General features: G+C 37.7%; 1 protein-coding gene across 1 annotated transcript in view; it reads left to right on the top strand.

Moving 5' to 3' along the window:
* KCNT2 (potassium sodium-activated channel subfamily T member 2) overlaps positions 1-12,734 on the top strand; it is a 286,825-nt gene that overhangs the window by 163,776 nt on the left and 110,315 nt on the right. Inside the window, exons 13-14 of the mRNA XM_073358218.2 lie at positions 1,144-1,207; positions 10,143-10,251. Coding sequence (XP_073214319.1) covers positions 1,144-1,207; positions 10,143-10,251 — 173 coding nt within the window. The remainder of the gene's footprint in view (positions 1-1,143; positions 1,208-10,142; positions 10,252-12,734) is intronic.

Genomic DNA, 12,734 nt, shown 5'->3' with positions numbered 1-12,734 from the left:
CACATTCTGTACCCGATTAGGGATGGTCATTCTACAGCCAGTATAACCTATTAGACTGGTACGCACATTGCCCTTCCTCCTTATATCCATTCTCCTACCCACGGCTGTATCCTTTCTTACTTCGTTTTCTTCCCTCTCAATGCTAAAATCCGGCGTGGAGATTATCTGAACATCTCCCAACCATCTCCCCCAAATTCCTAGTTTAAAGCTCTCTTAATCAGTTGTGCCAGCCTCCATCTTAGAAGTCTATTTCCTTCCCTACTCAGATGAAGTCCATCCCGAGAGAACTGTCGTCTGTTCATGAATGCCTCCCAGTGGCCATACATCCCAAAGCCCTCCTTATAGCACCACTGCCTAAGCCATCTGTTGATAGTCATAATCTTGTCACACCTTTGTTGCCCTTCTCTAGGAACAGGCAGAATCCCACTGAAGATCACCTGAGCCTCAATTTTCTTAAGCATCTTCCCCAGCCTAGCATAGTCTCCCTTAATACTTTCCAGCGAGAATCTAGCTGTATCATTTGTTCCCACATGAAGGATAATTAGAGGATTCTTTCCCGCTCTCTTTAGGATCCTTTTCAACCTCAGATCTACATCCTGTATCTTAGCACCTGGAAAACAGCATACCCTTCTATTCTCTGGATCAGCTCTGGTTACAGGCCTGTCTATTCTTCTCAGTAAAGAGTCCCCGATCACATAGGTTGGTTAAAGGGACATGAATTATTGTACTCTTAGAGTGAATACATTGGTTCCACATATCACCTTTTGTACTCATGATACGCCAAGGCATTTTACAAAGTACTGAGTTTAGGCCGAATACTTCAGCTTTTGCTGAGGCACAACTCCTCTTGGTATTAGTAAAAGGTGTACCACAAGACCAGAGCCATAGTTCCTGAGAACGACTATGTGGCGAAACTCAGAAACAGCTGACATTCAGAAAATACATGAAAATAGCTGACTTAAAACTTTGGTTCAATATACTTCTAGGCATAAAGCTATCATTAACTGTTAGAAATACAAGTTCATAGCAAGAATTTATGCTGTAAGAATTGTGCACACTTGGATTGCTGTCACAGATGACATGGTGGCTTAAATAGAAATATATAACATTTGATAGTTTTTTGCTTTCTCCATTTGCTTTTAGGATGGATGATGCTGAGGCCTGTTTCATTCTGAGTAGCCGGTGCGAAGTGGACAGGCCAGCAGCGGTAAGTTCTTTAGAAATTCTTCTAAAAATCACGTGTATGCTGTTCACACTGTTATTACTATTATGAGCTCTGTGCAGAAGTAGGCGTCCACCCTTCTGGATCTGACAGAAAGATGCGGGGAACAGGGGGATGAGGGGCGCGCTTATTCTCGTAGGACCTTATTCTTTGTAAACTACTATTTGTATTATCATAGCAGACTGGAGCTCCAGTTAGGGAGCAGGACCTCGTTGTAATAGGTGTTGCACAAACATGAAACAAAAAGAATCCCCTGCCCCAAAGAGATTAGAGTCTAAGAAAACTAGGGATAAATGTTATAACTGTCCAATTTACACATACATCTTAGACATAAATGGTGAAATCCTGGCCACTTTAAAGTCAATTGCAATAGATTTCAATGGAGACAGGATTGCACTTGTTTATAACACAGAATTTAATAGTACATCTCACATACAATTTTTTTGTAAATTACTGCTTCCTTAGTAAGAAAAGTTGTACAAACAAGAGGTAAGGTCAGATTTATACAAGAAAATTAGAGAGATTTAAAATCTTGGTATGTAAACATAAAACTCATTTTTCATGCAGTGCAAAATATATTGTTGTGATTTTTTTTATTTTGTGTCAGAGGGGTAATATAAAGTACAAAAATATGAAATATACTGATTCTTTATAATTATATAGGCAAAAAAATCAGTAAATATTCACAGGAGTAGCTTCTAGTCATGCAGAACATCTTATTGAAGTCAATGGGACTATTTGCAATGTTTGGGCTAGAAACACAATTCTAAGAGTTATATTAATCCAGTTAGGAAACAGACATATGGTGTTACTTATGCTTCCACTCAAAAATCAGGTGCCCACTGTGAACTGCTTCCAAACAGCTACAGACTAAGAATTATGTATAGAAATTATGTGATTAATTTTTAATAACTATTGAATTTGACAAAAAGTGGTCAATTCACAAATAAGAGAGGCTGGATTCTTTGAATAAATCATTCATTATTATTTGTCTGGTAACAACTGTTAATAATGGGAAGTACACATCCATAAAGGGAGACCACTGATAATTTAAACAGATCCAGATTCGCACAAATCTTTTGATAAAATTAAAAACATTTCCATAAGAGCTAGAGTGCACTGGAGTAGCGTTCTGCCCTGTTGCTTTGAAAGACCCACTGGAAAACTCCACTAATAGAAGTAAGTTTTATGATCACATCTTACTTACTTCCCCCACACCTCCATCCCAAAGTACAATACAGTTAGCAGTCTTTGCTCAAGAGGGTCACAGGCTTCCCGCCACACACACACCTCCATCTCAAATTACAATACAGTTAGTCATTTTTGCTCAAAAGGGTCTCAGGCTGCAGAGGATGGTTTCCTTAGGTTTAAGCATTTGTGGAGTTAAATTAGGAATCTTACATATTACCAGAGGAAATCAAGACAGTTTTTGTAATTTGCTAGTGCACATGGTTATAATTTTCAGTAATTTCAATTAAACTTATATCTTCCCCACCTTTTTTTTTTTAAATCCTTTTTATATAGAGATGTATAAACAAAGAAACGTGCCTAGAGATGTAAAATCTAAGAATTTTAGCTGGACTTGACCCAGACTGTAATATTGTATAATCTACTTCTCAGGCTACTGATCTCATTCTAGGCAATAAAAAGTGGTGCTTAATTTTCCATCCTTCATGTTTAACACAGAAAATGTGAAGGTTCTGCATAAAGCTATACAGTATATTTAATAAATAAATAAGTCTATAATCCAATCATCATAACCATTATCTCAGCCTTCCAATCCCAGTTACCCCCCACCTTAAACATGCCTCTTTTCAGGCAGTGTTATCAGGGACAGAGCAGCAGCACCAGAGAAGGCAGGACAACGGAACCAATAAAGCTGTAGGTCAGAAGAAGAAAAGATGATCCCCTGGAGTGGAATATATGCTCCCTTAGCTGCAGATTTTAGTGGGCCAATTGTTCATTTGTATTAAGACACCTTAGACGGTGTTTGAATATGCCACAAAAGTTATGTTAATTCAAAGCAAATGAAAGAGCCAGACTCTCAGCTGGTGTAAATGGGCATGACTGAATTGACATCAGTGATAATGTGAGCATCTGGACCTAGGCGCCTACCAAGACATTCCCAAAACTGATATCATCATCTAACATTTGATACCTACCTCCAAAAAGGGCCTTGATAATAAGTTACAAAATCCTGAGAATACTGCAGCAAAAGGTACTGGAAGGACAATTAAATAGCATGCTTCAAGGAGAGCAGGCTCTCAGAATTTGCCATGCTGCAGTGACTGAGGTATTGTGGCATCTCCTGTTCTAAGTACAGGAAGAGGCTATCGTTACTACAAGTACTCGGGTAAATTCATACTTGTTGAATTGTTAATGGTTCCCTCTACTGATAGCAATCCAAAACATACTAGTAACCAAAACAACCTAAATTATTTAACCACCTGATCCAGAATAATAACTCTGCAAATAGAGGGTTTGATTCACCACTGCTTGTGCAGGAGATTGCAACTTGCACCTTTCTGCAATGGTAGGGGCAGCTACACTCAGGAGAGATTCACCTTGATGAAGGAAAAGCAGTTTTGGTGTTATCTTCCTCAAAGTTTCTACCAGGAAAGGACAGCTTTAAAGGATATTCAGAACTCCAAAGGAGGCTGTTTAGGGGAACATGCTGAATCAACACATCTACTGGACATCTAGTCCTTCATCCATCCCAGCCAGCATTGGCCACTTTGGGGCTGCAGAGGCATGTTGGAGTGTTGGAACCCCTCCAAGCAGACTTTCTGCCACCGGGGACACTGTGCCCTGGGAAACATCAGTGCAACTGGTAACTTGTGAGGCTGAGTTCAACTAATCCAGCCTCACAAATGTTATTTGACGTAGGTAAGAAAAGTTATTCTTAATTGTTTCGGACGAGGAGACAATGAAGTAAAGCAACATGCTGAAGGCCCCAGAACAAGTTAGTGTCAGGGCTGCCCTACTACAGTCTCCATTTTGTGCTTACAGCACTAGCTATGCCACTTCCAGAAGAGAAAAGGAGTACTTGTGGCACCTTAGAGACTAACCAATTTATTTGAGCATGAGCTTTCGTGAGCTCATGCTCAAATAAATTGGTTAGTCTCTAAGGTGCCACAAGTACTCCTTTTCTTTTTGCGAATACAGACTAACACGGCTGTTACTCTGAAACTTCCAGAAGAGATAGCTGACAACACTGATTTACAAATATATTCAGAGCAGCCAGCATTCAAAAATACAAATACTATTGAAGAAATGTTCCTGCTACCTTTTGCTATCTATGATCTGAATGCCTTGTTGGAATGTGGGCTGGGCCACTGTTAACACTGTGGCTAATGGCCATTGTAGTGTCTCCCTTCACACTGAGCACTGACAAAGGGGCATCAATTATGCTCTCCTGTCCTGTTACCTTGAATTTTTTACATATTACTATAAAGACTTTTTTTCCCTATAACCAGTGCCTAAGGGGAAGGGCCTTGTCGTGGCGGCACTGCTTATACCAACGCTTCCCCATTTTGGTGGTAGAGTACTCACTATGTGTATTGCTTAGTCCTACACTCAGATAGTTCGTCAGTAGAATTGCCCTGCTCTTGAGTTCAATTCCTGCCCTTAATCTGGGCTGTCCTACTCAGTAGCTATGACTCTCTCCCAACAGGAGTCTTGCCTTTATTCTTCCCGCTCCATCAGAAAGAGTTTTCTTGACCAATGCTCACTTATTGAGGGCAACATTTTTCTTCCATCGTAGACTGTGGGCCTGATTCTATACTGACCTGCAACTTTTGTAGATGTTTGTGACTGTGCAAATTGTCACCACCATTCTGATTTGGCAGCAGTTTTGCATGGGTGTAAATGTCTATATGAAGGGCATGGCCCGTAAAGTCTATCTCACTTTTCTCCTCAAAAACACTAAGATTTAGTTTTTCCACTCCTAATCCCTCCAGGCACACTTTTTTGCCCTTCTTACCTTTATGGAAACCAGACCAACATTGGTTGGAGGATGGACAAGAGGGAGGGTGAGGGATAAATCATGCAGAAGGGGATATGAGAACAGAAATTAGGCAGCTGAGTATCAGCTATCAGAATGGAATTTAAAGCTCAAAAAAGGATATATTTTATGGTTGAATTTGAGAAAGCTTCAATTTACCAAAGCCAGTTCCCTGTTGCATCACCATGAAGTTCAATGTTTAAGAATGGCTACGATGGTTATAGCTTGCTATGAGCCAAAAGGGTTTGGTTTCAGAGTGCACCCTGACATCTTATATCCAAAGCTGATTTTAAACTGCAACACTTGAGTGGGGTGCTGGACTGGTAGAAGTGCCATTGCTTAGCTACTTTTTTATGCCTCTAATTTCCACTGCACAATAGTCAAAGATCCATTCAAGGGCATGCAAATATTTTAAGCGCACAATCAAACTGGGTATCGCTACAAAACTTAAGTGTCCCTTATGTATGAAATAGTATTTTCATGTCCAAGCATCTATTTTGCTGTTTTCAGGGCCTTCTGTGACCATGGCAGTGGGTTAGAGCATCATTTCATTAATGAGACAAAACAGTAAGAACGCAGATGGCATGGAAAGTCACCTACTATAGGTAAAGGAATTAACTGAGCCTGCCAAAATACACATCAAAACTCAGAACAAAGTGGTTCCTCTCCCCTCAACCCAAAGCTCCTGTTGGCTCTGACTAGTCAGTGATTCTGCTCATTTGTTATGACTGCTGTTGGCTGGCAAGAGGCTGCCATTGCCTGCCACTTCAATAGGTCCATGGATTGCAGACTCAGGATTTATGTTGGGCCTGATCCATGGACTATCACTAGAGTTTAGCAGGACAGCAGCAAGACAACAGGTGACTTCAATGGGGCCACTAGCCACTTTCCTTATTCCCTATCAGAAGTGGGAGCTTCCTGTAGTGCGGGCAGGCATTTGTCAACTTTCCACACCCCCTATTAGCCATCTTATCTGTTGTCTGGTAAGGGATGCTATTTGTTTAGGCCAAGAAGTGACATGGCGAAGAGCACCTTTTGGAGTCTAACTCTTTTCCCTGTGGCAGCAGCTTCTTGTGCAGACCCCTCTGTGGTAATCACTGAATGGACTCTTCAGGTTTCCTACAGTCACTGAATTATTATATGAACACTTAACTCATTATATTAGATACCATGACTATGAAAGATGACATATAAAAACAAACTTTATTCTAAACAATTTTGTTCTGAACTACTGTAAAAATTGAGCTTTTTATTATTTATTTTTTAAATTGTACAAATCTCTTTACAGTCAAGTATTAGTACAAAACTATGTGGCTGTACAAAGCATTTAGAAGTTCACAGATGAGATTGCAGGAGTCCAGGTTGGTGTAATTTACACCTTCTTTTAACTCCCTCAGCAGGTATGTTAAACCACCTTAGATTTACACCCACTACCCAGCCAGTATCTCCTTACACAACACTTCTGACTTTGATATACTGTGTATTAGTAGGTGTCACTCATTTATTAAAAAATAGATGTGCAGCAAATGCAGTAACAGGAAGGTTTAAAAGGCAATAACAAGAAGGTTTAAAGATGTGTTAGTTAAAGCAGGCTTCTTGGGATGTAAACATTCTTGGGGCATATGTTACTCCAGCTTAGCCCGCTTTAGACTCTGCCCAAGTTGCATTTGGATGTTTCCCCACACTGGTAACAATTTGAATGACACAAATCATGTGGGTAACAAGAGCAATGCGACAGTGAGTGCCATGAGAGCAGGTTGAGTGAATAATGCATTTGCACAGAGGTGATCTTGTAATGAATACTTGAATGTATTGCACAAGTAAAGTTTATAAATATTTTTCAAGGTGAACCTCTGTACTGTCAGGATCACAAAGAGAATATTAAAAAAGGAGCTACAGCATGTAGTGGTATAACAAGTGTGGCAACATATGTTCTGCAAAGGTTAAAATTGAAATGGATTTTAATTTCTAAAGGTTTGCCTCTTTTCTTTATATGAATAATCTATCAGTGTTTTACATTTAGGACAATGTGGTTTTTATTTAAAATGTCTGTCTTTAATAAAAAAAATTCTTGTTCTCTACAAAAATACTCCGCTCACTATAGCTCCTGACAGCTTTAAGCTACTGGGAGGAAATAATATTAAAACAAAGGAAATAAAAAAAAAATGCAAAGAAAATATTTGGAATAATCTTTGGAAGAAATATATATATGATTACTGCGTATAACAAAAGTTAACATTGGCTGGTATACTTTCCATCTATCATGGGAAATTTTACCTAACTCATGAGAGTAACACTGACGCATTAGAACTGGAATACTATTTGTAATAAATCTAATCTACATCATTTATTTAATTATATTAAACATGGGCAAGGAAAATAATTTGCGTCTACTGTATCAGTAGCAGTTTAAAATTCATTTAGGCAAAGCCTCATCCCTACACACAACCTAAGTAAACAAGCTGTGTGTATATTGCCATGCAAGAGGTGTGGAAAAAGAAATCCTCCTATCAAAGAGGCAATGACTGAAGGCTGCATTATCCCTTGCAACTGTTGTTCTATCCCTCTACAATTATTAGGTAGGGGATCTGCAGCTACATGAATTTTCCAGCCCTGGCCAATCTCTACCTCCAAACCTCTCACGCATGCTGGGGTATGAAATAGTATTTTCATGTCCAAGCATCTATTTTGCTGTTTTCAGGGCCTTCTGTGACCATGGCAGTGGGTTAGAGCATCATTTCATTAATGAGACAAAACAGTAAGAACGCAGATGGCATGGAAAGTCACCTACTATAGGTAAAGGAATTAACTGAGCCTGCTAGATGTCTTTGCAAACTAAAAGGAATGCTTACAGCATAGTGCTTAGTGCATAGTGCTGAGGTGGAACTTCCATGACCACATTAAAGCTAGACATTTAAAGGGAATTCCACATGCAGTTTCTTGAAGCTCAGTCTTCCTTACATCTTACTGAGAGTTAACGCAACACAAACACAATTTTTGAACAAATCTGCTTTACCTCCCTGAAAATATCTGTTATGTCATTCTAGTACTTCACAGAAAGAATATGTGGTACGGCCTCAATTGACATTATAGTGGAGTGGTCTGAAGATATCAATTACACACTATTTCAGGCAGAGATTTTCCCTTATGATCTAGTCTGGAAGCTTATCTTACTGATGATGTTGCAAACGTAATGAATCATTCTTTTCATTCTCTCTTGACTAGGCATGGCCACAGAATTGGTTCCTGTTCTCTGCTCTCAGTTATTATTTTTTCTGAAATAAATGAAAATTGATATGTTCCTCTAAGGCTAAATTGAATTTAACAATATTTCATGAAATTGAATATATTAATCTATATACTTATTTCATGATGTTTAATAATGAAAGAGTTCTTGCTGAAAGCACCTCATTCTTAAAGTATGGAAAATACAATAGATGTCTTGGAAATATACTGGTATTGGTCTATAATTAAACTCTACCATTATATCTGCACATTTATATAGTTTCTCAAAAACGTGACAAATTAGGTCTGTTGTGGCTCAAAAACCTTGGGATTTAAAGGGTTAACTCCATATCTTTTAATCTCATTCAAATGCTGGGACTCAATAAAATGCTATGATTTCACAAACAGGAGTATTATGATATGCTTGATCATTCAGTTAGCATGTGAAAATCATTTAACTTAACTGTGTTGCTAAAACAGGGTTGTTTCACACAAACCAAACCATAACCCCAACCCTCTTCTTCCACACACACACACATTTCTTAGCTTTCTGTGATGTGGAACTGACAGGAAACTGTGTTTCAATACGTACATCTTTGATAAAAATGAGTTAAATTTGAAAATTTTTCAGAGATTACTGGAAACAGACCCCCCAATAAGAAATAGAATGTCATTATTTCCTGGGTAATTGGGGATTTTTACCTTTGGAAATATTTTCCTAAATTGTAAGAAGCAACATTAAGCTTGAGTGTGCTGTGAAAAGAATAATCTACATATTTCCAGGTTAAATCAAAAATGCAAACTTACCATCAAGTGCTACTAGGATCTCTGGATGTATTTAAAATTTAGGGCTTCATATTAAATAACTTTTTTTAATCATTAGTATCATCATGTTCCTTACAATGGCATTTATTTGTATAGACTTCTCCTTTGAGCTAAATATGATGGAGTAAGAAAAGTGAAGGTCACAGATATAAAACAACAAAGAACAATATTACTCAAGTACAAGTAGCTAGTCAACAATTTGTGGTTGCAAGGGAGAAATTGTGTAAGTGACCGCAGACTATCTTGCTTTGCAGGTGCAAGAGGAAGGAGAATATGGTGGAGTAAGACTGCTTCCTGCTTCCCTTCCCACTCTGCACAAGCAACATAGAATAGCTTCTATAGGGCTTAGTTAAGGGGGGAGGGGGAACTTGGAATGGAGACAGCATGTCCTCTCCCATGCCCTTCAAAACTTCAGTCCACAGGCAGAGGCTCAGCTCTGTATAAGGAAACAGATGAGCATGGACTTTTACTTATATTATAAAGGACCATTAGCATTTAGCATAAATGTGGACTTTTTTTTAAAAAAATCCATGTTTATAGTGATCTATTTATTTTTCCTGTGCTGTCATCTCCATTAATGGCTTTTTTCCAGATGCTACAATGATGGGGGCCATATAAATGATTACATAGATTAGATTTCGTACAAATCTAAATGGCAACCTGGCAGTGTACATGACCCCATACAGTATAGAACTACAAAATATATAAATGTATACAATCAGCCAGTGTGTTATGATTTTAAAGTGACCTTTCTGAAACGTAGTCATCAGATTGGTCAGCAGCTAGGAGGGCATTTTTACGTTTGATTTAACAAAAGGATTACTTGAATTCCGTTGTCATCACATTGTATTTCCTATTTTATTCTAGGATCATCAAACCATTTTAAGAGCCTGGGCAGTTAAAGACTTTGCTCCAAAATGTCCGTTATATGTTCAAATATTAAAACCCGAAAATAAATTCCACATCAAGTTTGCAGGTAAGCTTCAAATTTCAGTGATTTTTTTTTTAAAAAAAGTCTGTCCGTATTCTCTGGAAGGTTGTTTTGTCTGTAAACATTGTACAACATTGTACACCTTGCTCCTACCCAAAGTCATCCCAAACAGAAATATACCCCTCGCTGCCATGTATGGAGATGTAGCCCTGGGCTCAATGTCACATACTGGACTGGTAACACTGAAGCTGTTAGGAGCGTTGGTCTATACGCTCTCCATGTGTCAAGAAAACACGTGAAACAAAGCCTCAGGCTCAGAAACATAACAGAAGAATATTGGTTACACTTTATTAAGGCTCTATTCATAAATATTTCATAAAAAAGTAATAAATGATTAAAAGATGTTTTTAATAAATGGTTAGTCTATTGTAAGATTCCCTAGAGCCATGGCTCCTAAACATTTATAACACCTTCTAGAGATGTACTTATAAAAAGGGCTGGTTGGAAAAAAGTTTCCCAGAAAGTTTTTAGACTGCAAAACAATTGGATATTCCCATGGGATTTTTCTAAATAGAAGTGTAATTTCATTTACTTTGAAAATAATATGCTGAAATTAAATTGTTTCAAAATGTTGAAATGAAGGAATTTGTTTTCTTCTGAAATGATTCTAAAAAAAATTCATTTTGAATTTTCCATTCAGAAAATGGAAAAATTCTATCAAAATTGACAGTGAGAACAAAACCTAATGTGGCATAATTTAGTGTTCTGTACTGATAGAACATCTTATCTTTCAGATGATGTTGAACCTCACATTTCTAAAAAAGTCTCTTTGGGCAAACTGAGAAATGCCATTAATGGCCCCGGAAGAGAGTCCTGTTGGAGCTTCTTTGGCCAGAAACATTGTAGATGAGACGTGGGAGCTCATAAATTCATATTTATTTAAAAATGAAGGGAGAGAGGATTGACAAGATCCTCCAGATTCCACCATGTAAATGGAAGCCTATCTAGGTGAAAAATTGAAGTGGTAGACTGACAATGGCAGGGAGATGCTTCATGTTTCTCAGTTAGATCGTTGATAAAATAAGTGATATCTATTCAAAAGGATGTAATGGCATGAAGACAAGGAAAGGACTGTAAGTGACCTATTTAGAACAATATCTTGGACCCACATTAAACGTAAAATGCATCCAGGTGCATATTAATATGCTGCCTATAGTGTCCTACTATTAACCTGAAGCATTAATAAAAACACCATGAGAAAACTAGGGTACTGCTCTTGTTCCGAGTGACAGACAGAAAAATGCTATTTTTTCCAATTCATATATGTACTTCCTATAGTCTTCACAACTTTCACTCTGATGAATGCATCTTACCCAACTTCATGTGAATTTTGTCCCATTTAATTGCTTTAAGGAAATACCAGTTTCCTTAAGAGTGTGGGTGTGTGTGTGTATATATATATATATATATATATAGAACAAACAGAGGAATATATAAATATATATGCGCATTGTAAACTGCTTCTCTAGCTATATATATAGACACCTTTATCATGTTGACAGTTCCCTTATGGTGCAGGAAAAACATTTGCCTATGTTGCAAAACTTTGTGTGTAAATATTTCATTTTTCTAAAGCAAAGATAAAGCTCCCCCTTCCCTCTCCTGGTGACATGAAAGTTCAATTTCCTTTAAGAAAATATTAGTATTTTGAGATCTGAAAAGACTACTGTTTTATGAAAAATGCACAAAAGCGCTATTGGAGAAAATTATTCGATTTCATCATTCTAGAAATCTGATGAAAAAGCAAATTGCATCAAATACAGAACTCTAGATGCAGAAAAAAAAAACAATAAAAACAATTTAAGGGCACTAGTTAAAGTTCTGTTTAAAAAAAATGGTCCTGAATTTTGCTCTATACTGGAAAGAAGGGAAAGTCATAAACAACACTCCAAGACTATAAAAATGTAAGATTAAGCTATAACTATGAGACTATAACACGGGTAATAAGGATTACTCACGATGACAAGAAAATAATGGGATTATCATCTATTCTTTTTTTTTTAATTGTGACTTCAATTGTGTACCTTGTTTCTGATGGTATTTCCTCTAGGGTACTTCTATTTTTCTATATGAGCTGTGTACATAGCAACTTATGACTCATGACCCAAAAGGGTGAGCTTTCTGAACAGATACACTTCAGAGACTCCACAACTCCTATTTAGGCTAAACCCCAAACTGATCATTTGGACCATACAATTATCTCAGAACCCAACTGCCTGTTGTTCTGCCAGTGTCTGAATTCAGACTGACATGCAATAAGTTATTTTTTGTAGGCCCTACATGGGGCAGAAGGAGACAATCGTTTCTGAACCACTTAAGCCTATCTCTAATATTTACCATACAGAAAGCAATGCTATATGATTTTAAATTTATGCAGTGCCTTTTATCTCAGGAACATTTATGAATTATGCACAGGGATCACTTTATCCATTGACAACACATGCTCATCTCTTGTGTGAAACACAGCA

Source organism: Lepidochelys kempii, chromosome 8, assembly GCF_965140285.1.
Source record: "Lepidochelys kempii isolate rLepKem1 chromosome 8, rLepKem1.hap1, whole genome shotgun sequence".
Classification (NCBI taxonomy): Eukaryota; Metazoa; Chordata; order Testudines; family Cheloniidae; genus Lepidochelys; species Lepidochelys kempii.
The sequence above is the reverse complement of the archived record's forward strand: the minus strand, read 5'-3'. Positions and strand labels throughout refer to the sequence as shown.